We start from the raw sequence: 21,631 nt of genomic DNA, 5'->3' as shown, positions 1-21,631 counted from the left end.
CAGAAATATCTACCTTCAGCTGTTCTCCAAACAGGAGATTGAGGGGTGTAGGTGTATTTTGAGTCTTATTTTGTATCTTAGTGCAGGATGTATTTAGTGGAGAAAAGATTCCTATATAAGGAAATCTCTGTAATAGATCTAGTTGTAGAAACGAGAGGGTGAAGAAATTCATATGTTATTCCATACTAAATATTTTTAATGCCTTGTGCGGTCCATTGCAGCCTTCAAATTATCCAGCTGATAAAGTTCTTTAAGTCCAATTGAACTGTATAAAAATATCATCTTAACAGTCTTGATTTACTGAATTTATTTAAATTTATATAATCTTATTTTTGGTACTGATGGCTGCTTTTGTTATGCTAAAAAAACTCTCATATTGCCTAAATGGGAAGCATATTTTCTACTCTAATTTATTTGAAGTGCTTGTATCATAAAAGGCCTTTTAAATGTCCCCAATCAGCTTAGTATAGGACTGTGTGTAAAGTAACATCATAGGATTAGACTATGTAAGTGCCAAAGAGAGTTTTTGCTGGAATGCAACGGTCCAAAACCAGTTCTAGCTGTGTTCACTTGGAATTCTTCCATGTGACCTGCTAAAACTGGTATTTACAAGCATCTCCGTGGAGCTTTAGGGGACAGAGAGAGTGTTATCTTTGTTTGCTTGCCTTTCAGTGCCCCGTGCACTTTAGTAGCTCTTGTTCCTGAAGCATTTTTCATTTTTTGGTAAGACAGTATAATGAACCAAAGAAATTAATTGAAGGATTTCAGACAAAGTATAGGATTTGTAGAACAGGCGGATTTTGCACTGTGTGGCCATGTAGAGAAATCTGCAGAGCCTGTTTGCTTCTGAATTGCACATATCAAAGCTCACTTTCGAAGGCTAATAAAACTGCACATTGGAATTTTTTAGTTCATTCACCAGCGTTGAAAAGAAGGGACTGCTGATCAGGGAAGGGACTGCTTCATAGAACCCAGCAGATTTTTATAAAAGGCTTAGTGAGTTTGAAGCATTGCTAAATGATGAAATATCTGGAGTTCAACTCCTTATTACTACTAAAAAGTTCACAGCAAGTAATCACTACCATGGCTGCTTGTTTGCCAGCAGATAGCCAAGTCTAGAAGGTTGTGTGGTGGGAGTTGGTTGCCTGCTGTTTAAAAAAATATAATCTTCGTTCCCAAGTATGCAGCAGAACAAAGTGGGACCATGAGGTGTCACGGTCCTCCCATGAAGGCAAGCTTAAAGAATGCAGCAGCACAGTTGTCTGTCCTCATTTCCAAAAGGTTTGTGGAGGTCTCTAGCATGCATGTTACTGCTTTCCAGAAAAGCCTCTGAGCTGCTCATACTGCACCTAGTTTGTCAGGAGGCAGGCAAAAAGTATGGCAGCAAGAAAAACTTTGATTCCAATATTGAAACTGTTTGGTTTCTTCAAAGAGTGCAAATGGCTCTCCTTGTCCAATGAGGAGAAAAGTATCTGTCTCACCTTTTGAATCGATGAGACTTTGTTCAAATAAAATGTTTTAAAGGGCTTGAAATTTGACTGGGAGATGGGCATTTCCAGTTTTCGTTTATAGGAAAAAAGAACTGTTTTGCAAACACTGATTAAAATTGTGTTACAGTATAGAGCAAAAATATTGATGATTCCTAATAAAATGATTTATTGCAGTCATTGCAATTTCAGATGTGCCTCTAAATGATTGATTTTTGAGTATTTGATCCTTCTCACTCCCCAAAGTGTAAATTAATTTTTCTTTCTGTTGTTCAGATTTGAGTAGAAGTCATGTAGTCATTGCAAACACATTTTTTCATTTTTATTGCACAACCTTTCTTTCCTGAATCTAGTAATACTTTGATTTTTTTTTTCCTCTAAAGCTACCTCCTTATGTTGTTTTTAAGTGTCTATTTTGTATTTTAATAGATTTTAGGAAACTACATAAAATTTCTTCCTTTTTTGTATTTATTTTGGGATCCATGACTTCAATAAAAAGATGACTTGTGGCTTTTAAAGATTTTCTTAGCCTTTTAAATTTAGTTAAAAGGCTTATGCCTATGAAGATGAGTTCTCCTGTGTGTATCTGTTTGCTTTTAGAAGGGCCAGAAACTAACCTCAATTGTGATAGCAACTGTACAGGGCTGACAGTTTTTGTGAACAGAACTTGGTACTGCATTCCCTTTCTGTGTTACTGTTGTAATAGGGTATGTTAACAGGTTACATGTTCGCATCCCCACTGATTTCAGAAGACAGAATTTAAGTCTCCACTTGACCAGAGGAGCAGCCAAAGGGGTAGACTTCATTCTTTCTGCTCAATCCCTCATCGTCATGGGAGCATTTTTTTGTATAGTCTCTGCATCTTGTAGACTTGGATAGTTATGTCTCCTCATGCCAGAGTTTAATTTGAACCAACAATTAATAGTCCTTGTCAGCTAAGAGTTGAGCGATGGGAACAAGGAAATTGGGGGACTTGATTTTTGTTTGCAACAGTGAATCTAGTTGTATATAGGTGTGTGTGTGTGTTGTGTATATTTTTCAATATTTAATTTGGATGACTTGAATACTGAGTGTTATGAGCCTTACACATTAAAATGAAGACTGACAAATTTCAGAAGTGGGTTGGTTTTTTTCCCTCCCTTTTTTTCTTTTTAACAATCTTGCTGTGCTGATGTTAGGTCACAGTTGTACTGCTGAAAAGTACGTTTTTGGAATCTTGGTCTGCGAAGATGCTACTAAAGACAGCATAAGCTCTTCCACAGTAATTCTTTTAACAGTGGTAGTATTCATACATTCTGTGAACTGCTGTTTGGTCTATCACTTTTTAAGATGGTCTTTGCCGTTGATGAGGGGCCATAGTAACAAATGTAGAAACATTCAGAATGGTTACTTACCTATTCTGTTTTTTAATGTACTTCATAAGCATACTACTCTACCCATAGCTGCAGTACTTCACTGGAGGTATGCCAAGTAAATATCAGAATCTTGAATTAAAGTATGAAATGAGTTTACAAAAAGAGCAATTCTGATAACTTACGTATTTTCCAGGTGTTGGTGGTAAGTCCAGGTGAATGTCTGAGTGAATTTGGTCAAAAGTTAATGTTGCTGGTCTCTACATGCTGGGAAATGCTCATGATTTTTGAATATTTGAAAGATATCTTTCTTTTAAGATTTTTTTTGTAGATACTAACCTATGTTGGTAAGCCAACTTTTAGGTGATTTGTAACAGCTGTGATACTGCCTCTGCCTCATACCGTTCATATGTCTTTGTAACTTCTTTTGTGCCTTTTCTTCCCCAACACAAAATCTCTCAATAAAAACAAGCTCTTCTGGAACATTGCAAACCTCTTTTATTGTACTGATTTTACTTAACTGACCCTTTTTGTTTTGTTTTGTTTTCTGGAAGGAGCAAAGCCAACTCAGAATAGAATAGATATTTATAACAGGCTCCGCAGAAGAAAATTGACAAGGTGGAAAGCAGGTCATTTCAGAATGGCGGCGCTACAAAGCGCCTGGGAAACTGGGACTGTCAGTACTAATCAATATATTCCACCATATCTATCATAAATCATTTCTAACAAAAACTGGAGCCAGTGGAATGTGAGAATCAATTTGCTACCAGCTTCAGTTGTGTTGATTGACATTGAAAGACTGGAAACGCTTTGAGGGGTTTAAACTAGCAAAACGTCTGTGTTGTTGCTATTAACATTATAACAGTTTTAGGGGAGTAGCCACAAACACTAGTTGGCACTGAAGACCCCCTCTCTAAGGTGCTATGCAAATGCACAGAAACATAGGCCCTATCCTCAAGGGTTCTGTCTAAACGTATTGGCAGGAAATTGCAGAATTTGAACATTTGTTTTCCTTAACTGGAAATGGGGTGATAAATAGCTTGACTGCATTTCCTATCCCCTGTCCAGCGACAAAGAAAATATTGCCTGAATCTGAATAAATATGGCTGTGGGAAATGGGAATCAGTACTCTATTTCAAGTGCTGGGTGATAGGGCTTTTGTACCTTTGCATATTCATCAAAAAAAAGTAATTGAAAGATTCTCCTTAAATATCTAGTCCTTTGAGCAGATGCTAGAGCATTTCAGAGATCAGTATTTTAAAGCGTGTACTAAAGAAGATGAATAGTCTAAATGATGGGTATTGGTACGAGGCCTTGTGTTACGTTGCATTTTCCTTTTCCTCAAAATGGAGCTAGGAGCAATGGTTCTGCCAGGTTCCTGAAGCCTGTTCTCACTGGGCACAGACTGCTGCAGAAGTCATCTTTACTCTTGTATCACTTACTGCAAAGGAAAAATGCAACCATCTTAACTCTTTCTTCTGATTCTTCTCTCGGATATGCATTTCAGAAGCCCCTGCAGGTATTTCAAAATATTTTGAGATTCGATCATTTTCATCATCAGCCTGATGAAGGATTAGAAACAATCTATGAAGTATACATCAGCTTTCAAAATCAATCTCCCTTGATTTTAAAGTCAAACACACACAATCTTTTGTTCTTGTTATTTACAATTTTGGGGAGTTATCCTTTTCTCCAGGACTTGGACTACTTAGTATTTTGCTTCTGTTTTCATCATGGAGCTAGTGATTGAATGCTCTGTCTTTCAGAGGTGTCTAGTTATGGGATCAGCACAGTTCTGCCCATAACTATTCAAAACTTCCCATTCCCATCCTGTCTAAGGTGTTTCAATTACATGCTGCAGGGAACTGTTGGCCTGAAGGAGTTCGTCGGTTGACATCTATGTTAGGGCGGGGAGTGAATCTGTGACCAGCCATTTGGATTACCAGCATTTGTGCCAGTGCTGGGATATGGCAGATCGTGCTATGATTTATGTTGACGCACCTTTCTTTTTAAACTTGGTTAAGCTGGGCTATCATTAAGTGCAGCTTTGCTTCCCTGTGCTTTGTACAAGAACTGGCCATGTCTTGCTCTAACTGGAGCCTATTTGACTATTTAGCCATGGTATTCTACAGTTTGTTGGCCCAAGATAAGGGAAAATGGGGTGAAAGACCAAGAATGGAGGAGGGAGGTACAAATTACATGGGAAGGACAGCAGTTCGTGTGGCAGTGTTTTGTTCTTTCCCTCTGTGTGAATCTAACCTTAGCTTCCTTGTCCTGTTTCTACTGTCAGTAATTTTTCACAGTGGAAAGGGGAAGACACCTCCAGAAGTCACCAAAGGGGAGACTTGGAACTAATGTTAAAAGCCACCCCTTCAAAGCAGGAACACTTTGAAAACTAGTTTTGTCCCTTGGCGATGAAAGCCAGTCCTGGTGTTAGTGATGGCAGCAGTAAGCATTCCCTACCAGCTACCAAGCAGCCATCAGGCAAAATGACTCTGTTCTTCCAAGCTGGACCAAGTGCAAATTGCTGAAGTGGAATCTACTTTACTTCTGAGTAATAGCCGATACACGAGCAGTGAACTTTTGAAGGAGACTCAGCTCTGCCTTTTCCGGCATTGTCATCTTAAATCTCACTGGGTACACAGAAAACAAGATAAACTCCTGTGGCCAGATTGTCTTCGATTTGGTGAAGCAAAGCCTCTAATCCTAATCTACTGCTTATTGAAGAGTAACTTCAATGAACGATCCTCCCTGCAGGGAGGGGGGGAACCCAACTTCTTGTTGACCGTGTGCCAAACCTGGTAGTGGCAAGTAATATAATATCAAACTTGAAAAGGTAGTGCACAGATGACTTATTCTTGCCATTTCTTTTCCTAGTAAAGATGACAAAGCTGCTACTGATCAAGTTTGCCTCCATCTTCGGAGGGAGAGGTGGTGTGGAATATGCATGAGAAAGATAGTAGCATTCCTTTTGATCTCATTTTCCCCTCTAAAACTTTTGCTACTGAGATGTAGCTATGATCTGACAATCCTGCAATCTGTTCAGTAGCTGTAAGTGGGCAGTTTTGTTCTTTCCTCTGCACTTTGTAGCTTTGCCAAGCCACCGTGTGGATTATACATTGCAGAATGTCATCAGAAGTAACTGAAGAGAAGGTTGACTGATATATGCAGATGGGATTACTTGGGAATTTGCAAGCTTAGGAACCATTAAAAATCTAGTTCAACTTTATTTTGGTGTAGTTTTGGCTCGAGCCGTGGACCAGATCCCAAAGGGTGGAGTGGAACGTCCATTCTTGAGGGATAGCCCCCAGATGCTGCATCATGGGGGATGAGCAGAGAAACTAAGAATTCCCAGGAAGTAAATTCTGAATGCTTTGATCCTTGTATGATACATAGAGAGGGTGAGCTTTTGGCATGGTGTAGCTCTCTTTTCAGAAACAATATACAGAAGAGTAGGAGAAAGCATTGCTTGCACAGTGGCCTTTTCTCAAGGATATTGGTTTGTCTGAACTGAGGGTCCTAAGTTTTTGAATTACAGATGTGGCCATGTGGTATCTTTTTCTACCAACCTGAAGTTTGTTAGAGAACAGTTAATTGAACAGAAGTTCTCTAAACCCTTTCAAATGAGATCTGTTCATGATAGCTGGGACTGGACTGAATGACTCTGTGCTCCTATAAATGCAGCTCCATTTCCTTTTCCCTTCTGACCCAAATTCGGCGTAGCAGGGAGAAGCGGCTCTGCCCTCTGTTATCAAAAGACTGTCAGGTACACTCACCTAGTTTCCCCTTCTTTCGCATGTCTTCCCTCCTGTCTCTCCAAAAATACCAATAAGCAAACAGATGACTTGCTCCTGCCTCTAGTCTAGCCAAGTAACACAGGTCGTCTTCTGCACGGTCCCAGTGCTCTTTGATGATCAGAGTTTTGACTCCAGGACTGTTTCCCCTCCCCTGTTCCACTCTTTCCTTTCAGTACTCTGAATCTGTGCTTAACTAGTTCTAGCCCCAAATATCTACCCTATGTCCTATCACTGCCTGAAGCAGATGCAGTGCAAATGATTGACCCTTTCCCTTTGGCAATTTGCCTTTGCCTGCACAAAGCAGCCAATAAAGTGGAAAGAAAGGGCTGGGCAGCTGATTACAGGGATTAATGGGCTGCTGTATAGTTTTATGGTCGAAGGAAGAGGAGGAAGTGTTTTTTAAAGAATGCAATTGCATTCCTCCTCCTTTCTCTTGCTGCTTGCTCTTGATGATATGTTCTTAGAAGTTGCCTAACTAAAAGAATAATGTACATATTTGCCAGGCACAGCTTGGGCTGGAGGCTGTTAGCTCATTTTCCAGTAACTGAAGCTGAAGTGTGCAGGAGCAGTGCAGGTCATGATCTGATCTGTCTAGATATTATTAGAAAAGACTTGAGTGAAGCCTCTGCTGAGATTTGCTCTCAGATGAGGCAGGTTCTCACTCACTCCGCTTGGTGTCTGCTGAATCTCTTGATCTGCTTTGTTGCCTGTGTGTCTTCTAATGAGTGTCTCTTTTCCCACTTCTGTGGATGTTCGCATTCTTGTCTATATTGTATTTTTACCTCATTGCAACTATTTCCCTCAGGCCTACCCGCAAGGCCCTTCACTGTATAGTCTCTTAATGATTCTCTCCTCCCCTCCCTTTTCCCCATCTGAAACATGCGATTGCCATGCACCTGGTTACAGGAGCCATTGCTAACGGTATGCTGACAAAACCTTTCTTTAACCTGTTTCCATCTTCTCCTGTCTATCCTATCCTCACTGTCCAGTTAGCTCAGGCAGGGTAAAATTGTTCTAAATTATCACCATCTGTTGTTACTCGCTCCCCTTCACCCTTCAGACAAGTTTTGTGCCATACGGCCATCAAGCTGCCCTCTTGCACCTCCCTGCTGCCCCATACTTAAGCACCTCCATCTCTTCTCTTTTAGCAGTTTCAGAGCCTTAAACCTGCAGCCAATTAACAGCTTGTATCTCCCCAGTAACACTACTTCCTGCCCCTTCAGGCTAAGCACCCATAAATCCAGGTGAAGCTCTGAAGAGACTTCACTGTTAATGATGCTGGAGATGATAACAAAAAAGAAGTCATAGAAAGCTGTGCCTCTGGGTGCATGTGAACCTAGAGGAGTCTTCCTGTGTAATCTCCTGCTTGGCCTGTTACTCTGCTCTGCTGAGTATTAACTAAAATGTACCATGCTCTGCTTACCATCTGCCATGCCTCCCTTCTCTTGCTGTTATCCCTTTGGGGTAGCAGCCCTTGGCATCCCACAAGAAAGAAACACCTGACCCCGTACTGCCCAAAGCAATTGCATGAACAGTGTTGTTTTTTCTTTCCCTCCTTTGAGCTTAAACATGGGGTTTTAAACATGCCCTACTATGTAAGTGTTTAGAAATCTGCATCAACTTCAGCCTCTTGGTTGGTGCTAGCCAAGAATAAGGGGAATTATCTGTAGTAATTCTCTAGTATTGAACGCTGCTGAGACTTCACATGTCCCTTGTCAATCAATTAAAATATCTCTTTGTGTTTTTGTTAGGTGTTTCACATTCCTCAAAACGCAATTCAGTATCTGATTAGGGGTCTGATTGGGACTACTGATTAGCTGTATGTTTGATATCTATTGGCTGTGTGTGTGAGATGGCACAAGCCAAGAAGTTTAGTCTGACAGCTTTTACAGTAGATCGGCCCATACAAGGTAACTGAAATTTTAAAGCACCAAGTAACTTAATTGATAGTAATATTAATATTTATCTCAGTGGCTCTGGGTCTATTGCACTCCAGAGCCACAAGGACCCAGAACCTTGTGAAGACTCTTACCTCTCCCATATATGCTCTTGATGAATGTGTAGTTAAGAGAAAAAGCAGTGATAGAGAAAAATATCATTTGCAGATGCTTGGAAACAGTCTGGTGAAATATTTGGTTTAAATCTTGCTGATGCACCAAACTTGCCCTGTTTCAATAAACTTCCAGAGGACTGCAAATGGGTTTAGAATTTAAAATGTCGATTTTCCTGCTCAGCATGTCAGGCGAGTGACCTTGGCAGCTGATGCTGCCAAGACTCCTAGGTTCCTGGCCCCTGTGCCATCCACTGCGCTGACCATTATGGACTTGGAAAATTCTAGGCTTCTTGAGTAGCTCACCACACTGGGTGCCAAAGACCTTAGCAATAAGTGCTAGGAAGCACTGGTATATGTTTTATGTTTGCTACTCTGTGGCCTGCTTCATAACGGCAGCTGCACAACTGACTGGATTCTTGTGAATTTGCCAGTTGAGGCTGGTCAGTGGTGGGCAACAGCATCATAATCTCAGTTAGTTTTCAGAATTTCCTGCATCCTCTGCTAGCGATCCTGGAGCGAATACTTTCTCTGAAAGTGCCAAATTGCTGCCTGAAAAGATTCAGGTTGTAAATTATTTTGATGGGAATTTCAAAACTCTTCCCAAGTTGAGATAACTCCTTTTCCAGCAAAAGCTAGTTGCTTTTTTTCTGACATGTCTGTTCTGGCCAGTGAATGGAGAAAAGATGCCAGTCTTGATAAACCACTGGACCTGATCCAATGCAGTCAATGGTTTGCTTAGTTTGGAAAGGTTATAAACCTTTTATTTACTTGATGTGAACTGCAGGCCCAAGGCTAGTGTGAGACTGTGTGGCAATGAGAACAAGCAGTGCAGGCATTTTTGAGCCCGCCAAGTATCGATCAGTGAGGTTCAGGAATGAGTAGAGCATTTCAATTTGGCATCCACGCGTGATTCTGATCTGTCACAGTGAATTAGCAGCACTTCCCCTCTAGTCCATCCCAGGCTTTTGTCATTGAAACATCCTCTTTGCCATATCTATTTGTTAAAAGACAAAGTGAAAAAACAAACTCACAGAACTTGTGCCCCAGAAAGCCCTGATTATGTTATGCTAGTGTCCTCTGAATGGTGACTCTGAACAATACCGAAGCGTCACTGCTAAAAACCATTAGAGCATAAATGTTATAGAGGATCCAAGCTACACTTACTTATTTTGTACAGTCACTTAATCCACTAATGGGGAGAAATGGGGCAGCAGTTTAAGAAAGCAAGAGGACTGTCAGGGATTATTAGATCTACTGGACTGATTTGTTTTGGTAGTCTCTCATGCGCCAAGTACAGCTTCAGCCAGTGCCTTAATAGCCTTAGACTTAATGCTTCTGGTAATTAGAGCAAAAAGTGATGAGGCATCATTAGCAACTGCAAATTAAGAGTTGTATTTCATCTGGAAGGCAGCATCTTCAACTGGGCTTATTTGTTACCCTGCAGATCCTCTGTGAGCCACAAGTGGTACATTGGACTGGTTCATTTGTATGATTTAGGAGAGGCTTTTTAATACGTGCTTACTGTTCCATATGAGTGGTTTTTCCAGATAGCTGTCAAACAGAAAATGCCACAGTATTGGACTTCCCCGTACAGCTGATACTTCTGCTATTATTTACATGATGTTGATGGCTTTTTGTTGTGCAGTTCAGAGTTCAGATGATATTTGATTGTAGGTTTGAGGCATATTTGTCATATTTATGAAACTAAACAGTGAAAAGAGGAAAATCAGACAAGCATGGAAAGCATCAGTAATTTGCAGTTTCAGGAGATACAAGAGTGAATCTAACACTGTTCAAGGTATGTATTCACAGAATATTTTTCTGTGGATTTCCCAGATCCACAATCATATTCAGTTCTGGATATTGCCCAAGACAAGAATGAAGATGAAATATCACAGATTCAGTGAAGTTGGAGGTAATAGGAAATCCTTAAACCCGCTTTGAAGAATACCAGTGAGCAACTGAGAAAACTAAATAAATCCTCAGACTTCACTAGGTACAAAGGAAAGTAGTCACAAATTAAACTCCATTAGAGGTACTATGAGCTGGGCACTGACGCACTGAAATAAAACAAAGGAGGGATGTAATATAGTTGACTAATTTTCCTACGTAGTTTCCTACCGTTTTCTTGCATAAGCACCGTCAGGAGAGAAGCTCCCTGAGGAGGACCTGGAGCATGGGTTTGTTCTTGCAGTTTTAGTGGTTAATGGAAAAAAATCCTGGATATCCTGAGCCTTGAGTGGGGCGAACTGAAAAAGCCATGATTGCTGACTGAAGATAGATGAAGGTTTCAGTGCAGTGACCCTGGAAATGGTTCTGCAAATGATACTGGAGAAGCTTGGCTTCTTCATGCTTTGGGTCTATGCCCTTTAATCTCTGCAGAAGTTTCTCTCTCTGCACTGTCCTTTCTCCCTTTCTCCTGATACAGTTTTTTTCCTACCTTAATATTCCCTTCCCACGTGGCGGTCTTCCTCTTCTTTTCTCCTGTGTTTTGTGCTATGTGGTGCTCATGTAACAGATGAAGGCCCTTGTGATGTGTTTATTCCTCAGTGAGGTCAAGATGGGGTGCTGTCTCCCGTAACACCAAGCTGCTTTTCCCTTTGCAGTAGCAGCTTTTGCCATTCTAATTTGTACTGTATTTTGCTGTTGGTGTAAGGGCCTTTGCTGGATGTAGTATTTTCTGTCTGTCAAACAGTAATCTTCTGATCCTAGGAGTAGCATGATAAAATCCACAGGGACTCAGTGCAGGTTATTCAGCTGCCATCTGCTACAATCTTCTGCAGCCAGTTCTTGTAACAGACTGTCTGTCTGTCTGTCTGTCTGTCTTTCTTTCTATTTATTTATTTATTTAGAGCTGAACAAATTATGAAGTAGCAGTTTCTTATGGCTGGAGCAAGGAGTGCTCAGAGTTGAGAAGAACCTGCTATTGACACTATCTTTGATACTGTCTTTCATGTTTCTTTTTTCTCAGCCTTCTCCCCCTTCTCTTCTTTTGCAATGATCTTAAGGGAACGTTATTTACTCTCATGAGATAGCAGGAGCAGGGAGGGACTGTGGGACTGTTGCTCAGGTCCTTGGATTTGAACATAAATTTGGACTTGGATTTAAATATGCTTGGACATTAAAAAAAACGAAACAAACCTTGCCCAAGACCTAATGCCATCCTCCTTCACTATGGGAAGGGGAGCTGGGACCATCCAGACCCTCCTGGAGATATGTTTCCCAATGGAAAAGGATGATAAAGATCAAGTATCTTACTGTGTACAAGCAAAATGACCAGAGCTGCTTCTTCATGTGTCTGCCAGCACCTGAGGCTTTGGACAGCTGTCAGAAGAAGAGACCATATAGGTGCAAGAAACTGAGAATCTTAACCTCTCCCCGCTTCCTAACACTCATCTGAGGTTCTGGGTTTTAAAGTAGTGTATGGTACCAGAAACATTAAGGAACTTGACTTCTGTATGTAAATCTAGCAGCCTGAGGGGGCGCATGGGAATTAATGTAATAAGGGCATACTTTTAACTGAGCTTGACCACTTAAAAGGCTCCTTCTCCTCCCTTGCACACTCTATTTGGGGTTAATCCCATGCAACCTGGCTTTACAAATCCTTCCTAATCTACTGTTCCATGCACTGTCTCTCAGATCCTGCCACTAGCCTGGCTTCCCCAGCAAAGGTCACGTACGCTGCTAAATGTTCAGGTGAAAGATAAGGTGGAAGGTAAGTCGTGAAGTGAACAAGGATGGGGTAGGGACCCTGAAAATTGGAGGCCTAATCTTTTTCAGTGTCCAACTCCCGTGGAAGGTGGTTGGAAGGAAATCCCTACAAGTCTTTGTGAACCTGTCACCAAATCTCTCAGGAAAAAGACAATGGAAGATGCCCTGGGAGACACGGAGAAAGGTTTGATTTGTAGATTCTGGGGGATCGGATGTCCTGCAGGTACTGGTGCACCATTGATGTAGGTAGCATTTCACTATTAATAAGGAACAACAGTCATAAAGAATGACCAGCAGCAAAGAGCCTGCTCTGAGATAGCACCCAGTGCCTACCCAAGTGCTGTTTTTTTCAGCTGCTGTAGAGCTAATGAATCAGTCAAGGGATATCAGTGAGTTCAACTTCCAGGGGGAAATAATGATTTTACTAAAATATGGCATGTGCCTATTTACTAAAATATGGCATGTCCCTAGCAAGGGCTGCTTTGCAGTATAGAATATCGTCTCTATACTCTGTCACTCCTTTCCATGTGCTGATGTATCCTTTCTTCTAAAATCCACCAACCCTCGTTGGATCAATGAGGCCTGATCAATTGTTTTTCCCTCTGAATGATGCATGTGGGGTTGTTAGCTGAGCTGCTGGCAGCTAACTAGCGACAGTTTTCTGTCTGTTTACTGTAAAGGGAGCAAAGCAAACTACAGGAGGGGACAGGCTGCAAGATATTTACTGTCAATACAGTTGGAGAGAGAGAGGAGATATAAGGAGACAGGAGCAGAGACTGCAGACTGCAACCCAAATAAGTGATCTGAGTGTAAAAATACCCATGCGGTTTCAAAAGGAAAGTGGGTGGATTGAAGTCAACAAGGGGTAGCTGAGTATTTAACAAATGGTTTAGTAAAAGGCTAGAGAGAGCAGGGAAGTACTTGTGGCACACAGAATAATAATGCTGCGCACGAGCGTAGTGACTCTGAAACACGCTTCTAGATCTGCCCAGAGACAAAACAGTAACTGGGCTATTTTTGTAAGTTCCTGTAAGTCCCAGCATTTAAAAGTAGTGATAATAAGAATAATAATGATTGAGCTTAACAAATAATATTTGGACCTAGTTTTCCTAGGCAGCTGGAAGTCACCACTATAACTCCAACCAGAAGAAAATAGGCATATTTCCTTGCTTTTCTCTCCTCTTCTTCATTCACAGAGGAATTAAGTGACGTGAGCTTCACAGGGCAAGAAGGCTCTGAGCAGCAAGCTCTGAATGTCCCTCTACTTCCAGAGCCAGGCGAATGAGTGAGGAGTGAATTCACACTTTAGAGAACAGCGAAGACAATCTTGCCATGAAACCATTCACAGATGAAGAAGTAGAAATTTACATCCAAAGCAAGGTAAGGCTTTATCTGTCCAGATTTTATCTCCCACGCTAGGTGTTGATTCTGAAGGGTGCTAATCTCAAGAGTTAGTTGCTTGCCTGCTGTTTTCCTTTATGAGATGAGACTGGGTGAAATTTCATGAGAATTGTATTTCTAGTGAGATTTCTAGGTTTCCACTGCAGAATGTTGCCAGGGATCTCAGCTGATAATCTAACTTCTTAAGGTGGTTGTCCTGTTTTTCTTCACATCTTGAGTTTTTGCTCCCCATCTTGAAATCTAGATGTGAAACTAGCTATAATTGCAAAGTCTTAATCTAAGGTATGGTCCTTACTCCCTTCCCTGTCCAATGGTCTTAGCTTGATACAGACGAGACCAAAACTGCAACAACAGGGATTGCCTCTAAGAAAGATGCAGGTAGGAACGCGGCTGAGACGGACACAGAATTCACCCACCAGTCTATCACCTCAGCTAAGGATACTTCTTTATATACCAGCACTAAAATAGCTTAAGTCTCATTAGTGGAGGCAAGTGGGAACCACATTTTCTATTTTATGAAGTGTTCCAGCAATCTAATGTTTTTTCCACTATGAAATTAGGTAAAATAAAAATCATCAGTGAAACTATTCTTTTTACTAAAAGTTATTCAGAATGAGTTGTAATATTTTATTTTGTTAAAGCTGATATAGTTCATCACAGTGTTTAGCTGGTTTCTGTTTGATAGTCTGTTTTCCCCTACAAAATGCAAGACAGTGAAGTGAAAAACCATTTCAAAATGAAAAACTATAAAGCTTTATTTTCTGAAAAGGATAACATATTCCAGTATCATGAAGGCGCTCGGGGCAAAGCTTTAGTTTGTCTGTGGAAATGTTTTGGTTACAAGTAGGTGTATTTCTGTAAAAACCTTCATTTTCAGCCGTGTATTTTCCCGTGGAAGATCATGCCATCAGAACCTAGTCAGCCAGCTACAAGAGCGAACACTTATCTGAAGATTTATAAAGCAGGGCTACAAAGGAGGGATCAGAGGGAAGCCATGCACAGGAGGATGTTCATATGACTGCCATAAGTACAGGGAACAGAGACAGAGTATAGTTAAGTGAGGCTCACTGGTGCCAATATTTTAGGTTCTACCAAAAGCACACCACCGTGAGAGTATCTTTTCCAGTAGCCCTCCAGCTCTGATGGCTCCTTAGTTTCTGCCAGCTCCCGAGTCTCCTGTACAAGTGAGACTGCCCAACCTTCAGGCAGCCCTGCTCTGCCTGTAAAATTCTACCTGTTTTTCAAAATTAGGTCAACCACCAGGTGCAACAGATCTCTCTGGTACCAAAGATTTGTGCCTTCAACAACTCATTTAGCAGTGGAAAACTCAAGTGCATACTGAGTGGAGACAAATGGGTAAATAAGAACAAACCCAAATGTTCTTTAGAATCCCTAGTCAATCCTCTTCCTCTTTTCTTCCTCCAGAATAAGATGTTAATCAACATTGTTGTTTTATTGTTGATGCTTTTGTTTTGGCATGACTTCCAAAGTCAAGATCTGGTAATGGGAATGCCAATAGGTTACAGAAGTGGCTTATTCTATCTCTTTTCCCAACATGTTCATGCTGATGCTAAAAAAATCTTATATAAATGCCTTGGCCCTACAGAAGCTGCATTCACTCGCTCATGTTCTATCCTCTTCCGATTTTGTGTCTTCCCTTCTGTAGGAAGGATATATTTTCCAGTAGTAGATTAGGCAGCATGACCATCATCTGCTGCCTGCCATTGGCTCTTTTATCTCTGCCCCAGTCCTGAGGAGTACATGCAGCAGGTGCAGGAGGAGTTTTGTGATACACCCGATAAGAAGTTTTTTGAGAGTCTATGCTCTTCTAAAGATTTCATGACAACTGCTGTAGTTTAGCCAGAATGTGATAAAGGCAAAAGTAAATGAAGCCAGGTTGGGTTGGATGGATTCTCCTAGGGAACTGGAGGTAGCAGAAAGTGTTTCTGGCAGATGCCACTGGAAGAAAACTTGGCCTGAGTAAGGAATACAGGAGCGCTTTCGGACCTCAGGTTGAGCTGACCCAGAGTAGTTGCATACTTTCAACAGAAAGAGTCTGCTTTTTGTGTCTGGAAGCTCACAGCGGTGGCTAACTATTTCTTTGTCCCTCATATTGTTTGCCTGTTGGAGGAACCATTAGCAGACTTGTTGAGCAAGTCAGCCTATTGGACAGTCCTAAGAACTAAGGGATTCTTCTGCACAAGTATAAAATTCGCAGAGAAAATAGCTGTAGCTGGGGAGGGAGAAGTGTCATAAATGAAAGCTGAAACAAAGAAGTGAGAACAAACATGAGCTAAAAATTTTGAGTAAAATTTTTCTTAGAAAAAAGAAAAAAGCACTTGTAAGCTAGCTAAAACTGATCTCAAAGAATATGGCTGAACTGAAATGAGAAGAGACAATTGATAGGGAAATTAAATAGTATTATATAAACATAAGAAACTATATATAGTTAACATAGCAAAGAATCAGGATGTCGAGGGGAGATGACCCCAGTAAAGAGAATATGATGCTGTTTTGATGTATTCCCTATTTGCAAGTACTATTCAATCTTATTAAAAATGTTGTTACCTTTGTTGGCTGGGGGGGAAATCTTATTCCAACTCTGCTCATCTTCAAGTCCAGTGTCAGTCAATCACTCTTCATTGGTTAATTGATCTTATGCAAGTACTAGTCTTTTTTAATGGTTGTGGTATGGTCCGTTGTTGTGAAAAAGTGCAGCTATTTGTCACCCGCCAGGGCGTGAGACTAAGCCTCCACGCACTTGATTGTTTCTTCTGACTGTTCACCAGTTGACATAGGTGTCCAAAAGGGCTTTTAGTGAAGTGTGAATCAGTAGCATTTTCTAAGAGGGAGAAGAATGTTGTTAGATGCTAAGGATAGGGCTAAGTAAACAGGACATAGGCGTTCTACTGCGTAATAACGAAAGACAGTAGCAATTGCATTTAGCAATGGTTTGATCATTGACTTCCGCCAAGCTGCTAATGACCTAACACTCTTGTTTCATACGTGCAAATAGCCCAGTTGGGGTTTTAGTTCTAGGTTCAGGTGGGTTTTCATTTTCTCTGATCTAGTCCTCCCAAAGTTCCCATCTGCTTCTGCATTTTTTTTTCTTTGTGACATACAATGAGGAAGAATGAAAACCTAGCAGCAATGAAAGCAAGAATTACAAATAAATGAGATCAAGCACCCGGATGCAAAAAAAGGACAGTAAACTGTCTTTATACATCAACCTGCATGGGTAATTCTCGCTGAATAAATAATGAGAAACATATTAATTAACTTAATTAACAGTATCTCGTTCTCATTTTGGTGAACTTATAAGGCTCCTTTGGCTAATATGTAAAGGTCCTCTACTAACATGGTTCCTCCATGTTCCTTCTATTGAATTGTCTTGTTTAGATTTTAACTATTCCCTTCTGTTCCATTCATTTTCAGTAGTATGTGAAGGTTCAGGTTCATATTTAACTTTCTGAGCTGTCTATCCATCACCTCAAACATTCACTAAGATTTTCCATTTAAATATTTTTAAATAAATAATTATGTTATCACTGTTTGAAATGAAGATATTTCCAGCAAGTCACGCAACCACCTAGTCCTCAGTGGGACCAGCTTCTCACCATCAAGGAATGGGCTCTCACCTGTGCTTCAGGTATGAAGATGGAGAGGATGGATACTTTTGACATATATGTAGGCACCTAGATGCTGCCACATATACCTGAGATCCGATTAATGCACAGAATATCTGCAGTCTTTGAAGTCTTGTCAGCTCTTGGAAAGTAAAATATCCTGAGTCTGTGAGTGGCTGGTATACGCAGGGGAAAAACAGGGCAGTCCATCCAAAATGGATCAAGAATGAGAGGGTAGGGTAGCTAGTTGCTACAAAATATATCCGTGTAATGAACTACTTTGCTTCCATCCAATGATATCAGCAAGGTAATATCAGTTAATACCTGGCAGTTTTGAGTATAGGCCCTTCTGTGTTCACCAAGAAGAGCTCTGTCTCATGGGTAAGTTGGTTGGGACATGTAGGGAACAACACATTTTTATTCCCAGTGCAGCCTAGGTACAAATGTTTCAGAATGCTCTAAGCTGAGTGACTGTTTCCTGCTGGAGATAAAGACTGCAGTTATCCATAATGTGAAGTATCTTGCTTGGAACTGACAGGTCGAGCCACGGCATTATCTGGTTTCCAAAGCAGTGGAGGAGGTGCAGAAAATCATCCAGCAACTGACCACAGAAATCAGCTTTAAGGCCATACGATTCCAGGCTATCTCCAACTCTGGCATTCATAATGAGAATATTAAGGTATGAACAAAAGAGCTTCAGTACACTCAGCTTGCAGGCAAAGAGTAAGTGATTTTCCACTGTGTGATTGTCTGTTGTGGACAGGTACCTCTATCATCCAAGACACCACAGATAATAAATTGACACTTTATTGTGGAAGGTCTAGTAGCTGACTGGGTCATAGAGGCTTACCCAAGGACATCTTAAAACTAGAGGAGCATCAAAGAGGGCTGGGTAAATCAGGCAGAGCATCTTTTTACAACTGCTTCTTTTACGAAGAGCTTCTATTGCCAGAGCTGTCAATCTGCAAGCAGAAGCCAAAGCTTTTTGGGAGTTAGAAAAAAAATTATACATCAGTAACAGAAGAAGAAAAAAATTCTCATGCCTTCATGAGCTATGACTCATATTTTCCACAGGTGGAAAACTGTCAGCTTACTAAAAAAGGAGAAAAAAAAATTCTTCACCACTATGAACATTAGAAAGCTTCTTCAGAAAAAATAGTGTTTTTTTCTTGATCATGGATTCAAATTTTTCCTTTTTTCTTGGGAAGAAATATGCTTGCTAGTAGAAGTAAAACATTTCCCTATTTTAAACCATCATATACCAAAATAATAATATCCTGTCCCAGTTGTGACAGGGGAAGATTGGTTATTTCCTGTGACTAGTTAAGACAAGAATAACCAGCAAAACGATATAAGAACAAATTACAGCATAGATGGAAAAGATCTTTTTCGTCTGAAGCAGTTTACATACTCTAGCTATGTCAGCCCTTGTGCTGAAATGCAGCCAGTTACGGAGCAAAACACAGCAAGCATAAAAGCACAGGGCAACTTCTGCAATTGTCTAGGATTGAAAGGGAAGAATTATGTGCGTGTCAGGCTGCTAGAAGGATACTGAGGTGGGGGTAGAATATGATCATCCAATCTGGAATGTGGCTGTTGCTTTGAGGACAAACGCATTCAGATTTACATCTTTTCTAGAATGCTGTGAACGCCATGGCATGAGCCTTGCCAGCAGGACTGACAACAGTGGCACAGAATGCTGTCACACCCTAATCCACGGACAGTCCTTAGTGCCATGGTCTGCATCCACTGCTCAAATTGGATTGATCCTGCTTGGCTTAGGAGGTCTGACAAGACCAGGGTCAATGTAAGATTGCTATTCTGGAAAACAAAACGGAACCAAACCAAGGCAATCTATTCTGAGCCAAAATTTAGCATTACTGTTGCTTGATCTGAGCAACCTCTGCTTAAAAAAAAATCCCCAAAAGGTATTTTCTTAGAAAGTGGCGGATTCATTATCCATACTGAACTAACCCCAGTGCTATAAATCTGGCAGTCACATTAGGAGGGCAGTGCCTCTTGGCTCACTTCGTACTGAAGGTGCAGAAGGTATAGCAAAGGATAGGTTAATAAGAAAAAGTTTGGTCTTGGCCTATTCTATTTCCAAAAACTAGAATCTTTAAGATTGTTGCTGAAGTGACTCAGCCTAGAGGAGAATTATTTTACGGGAAAGCCAGTATGTTGACTATTCTACGTTTAATTTTGCATCATCTTTTTCCTGACAATTAAGTTTTCAGTGGCTTTTCACAACTTTCAGCCTTTAGTTAGGAGGATTTAATTTAACATGTTGGGGATCTAGATTTGTTGCAAACCTATAAGCATCCTTTTAAATGTACAGGGCTGAGTGGGGAACTAGAAGAAAGTTCTTTAAATATTCAATGTTTTTCTGCAACCTGGGACAAAAAGTCAAAATCTTTAGTAAACACGTTTACAACTTTTAAATGTTTAATACTTCAAAAGTATTTATTATGCATTAATTTATTCAAACACCACTGCTCTTCTCAGTGTGAAACTCATCCAACCCCTTTCTATATAGGTGTATATTTTTAAATGCATTTTTTCTGATGGAAAACTATTCCCACTTCAGTAAGAAATCATTCAATCCAAATATATTAAGGGATTCTGACCAAAAAAAATGGTGTGTGCTCCTGTTCCAGAGCTAGAGAAGTCTTATTTCTGCTCTCTATGCCCATGCTTCTGCTGAGTAGTTCCTGAGAGCTGCAAAAAAATGTGACCTCTATACTGTAGTCTGGAAGAAACTAACCTCACACTTGTACTGTCTCTATAATACCCTCAGAAATATTAATATTTGCATGTTTTCTTACAGTGGCTCTACAACTAGCTTCTGTCCACATGGTGCATGAGGGAAGAAATGAAATGAGAATAGTACTGTTTTTAATTTATAAATACTGACAGATTAAATCAATCCAGCCACCTAGCACTAACCAGAACTGTTGTCTATACCTTGTGGGTATTTGATTGCACACATGGGAGATCTCCCATGGTCTTCACTGAACAGGGAGTGGAAAGATGCCAAAATCTGAGATTGCTTAAGAACTTCAGTCTAAGTGGCATCACCCTGGAAGCCATGCTTCAACCGGATGCAGAAAGACTACCACCGTTTTTGCAGCAGTGATCCAAGCGGGGCTGAAGCAGAAGCTGCAGAGGCTTCAGTAAGGCGTACTGAGCAGATTAACCATCCGCAGTAGTTACTAGTACAGCACTGCTAAGTGTTTAAATCTATAATCGTTGCAGGGGGGATTTTCCTCTTATCAGCAGGCTCAAAGGAAATCTGCAGCTTTGCTCTGTGAATGAATCACCTAGCACATGCTTTCTCTCTGTCTGCTGTATGTCTTGTTTTTCCCTCTGCTTCTCTCAGGATCAGCCAGCTTTACTGGCCAAGTGGTCAGCTATGCTTCGAGGGAAACGCCCGTTCCACCCATCCATCCAGGTACAAGTCCTTCATGCCACCCGGTTCATGCTGGTTGATGTGCCTGCTCCCTCCTCACCCACCCTCTTCTCCAGACAACTTCACCCATTCAACCAAGCCTCCCATGACCATTCAGCCTCTCTGTAAGAGACTTCCTTATTTGCTCAAAGCACGAACATTTTGTTTCTAACCTAACGCTTCCACCTCTCTGGGATAGCCTGGCCAGGCTCACAAGAACCAGACTGCATTTAAATTGCCCGACTTACTGCAGGCAGCTTTTTAATACAACAGAACTGGCCATGGCTTACATATCCCAGAATCCAAGGTCCTTGTTTGTTACCGCTAGCTTCGTTCAGTAGCCTGTGACTTGTTGGGGCTTGTGATCTACATATTGTGCATAACACTGTTGTGTGACAGAGCATAAGTGTGGGATGAGGATTTGTTCAGATCCAGAGAGTACCTGCTCCATGGCAGGTCAGCTTTACCACTCCATCACCAAACCTGTGATTTCTGGTGTTTCCTGGTAAGCACCAGGTGGAAGAGCCTTGTGATCCTGACAAAAATCCAACTTTGTTTTAAAAAATAACATAGGGAGAGTTTGGAGGGTTTTTTTTTTATCCCTTATAGCTATGAAGAAAAGTTTTTGTTTGTTTTTTGAAGTGATCTGAATGAATATCATTGGCTGAATGAATATCATTGGCTAAATGGAAATTAGAATGTAAATAGCAAAGCTCTCCCAAATTGTTCTAACTGTTTTTAAACCTCGTGGTTTTC

General features: G+C 40.8%; 1 protein-coding gene across 11 annotated transcripts in view; it reads left to right on the top strand.

Annotated features, from left to right (window-relative positions):
- Positions 1-11,711: 11,711 nt before the first annotated feature.
- The window catches only part of MAB21L3 (mab-21 like 3), a 50,626-nt gene continuing 40,706 nt past the window's right edge, over positions 11,712-21,631 (top strand). For 6 of the 11 annotated variants that reach the window (XR_011143719.1, XR_011143718.1, XR_694098.2 and 3 more), the window contains exons 1-3: positions 11,712-13,780; positions 17,966-18,106; positions 20,807-20,878. Coding sequence is in view for 2 of the 11 variants with exons in the window: in XM_009675235.2 (XP_009673530.1) it covers positions 13,733-13,780; positions 17,966-18,106; positions 20,807-20,878 (261 nt within the window). In the remaining 9 variants the exon portion in view is untranslated. Of the gene's footprint in view, positions 13,781-17,965; positions 18,151-20,806; positions 20,879-21,631 lie in introns of those variants that run through there. The other 5 variants (XR_011143723.1, XM_009675238.2, XR_011143714.1 and 2 more) reach the window with 4 other exon arrangements.

Source organism: Struthio camelus, chromosome 1 (assembly GCF_040807025.1).
Source record: "Struthio camelus isolate bStrCam1 chromosome 1, bStrCam1.hap1, whole genome shotgun sequence".
Taxonomy (NCBI): Eukaryota; Metazoa; Chordata; class Aves; order Struthioniformes; family Struthionidae; genus Struthio; species Struthio camelus.
This window is presented reverse-complemented; position numbering and strand designations above follow the sequence as displayed.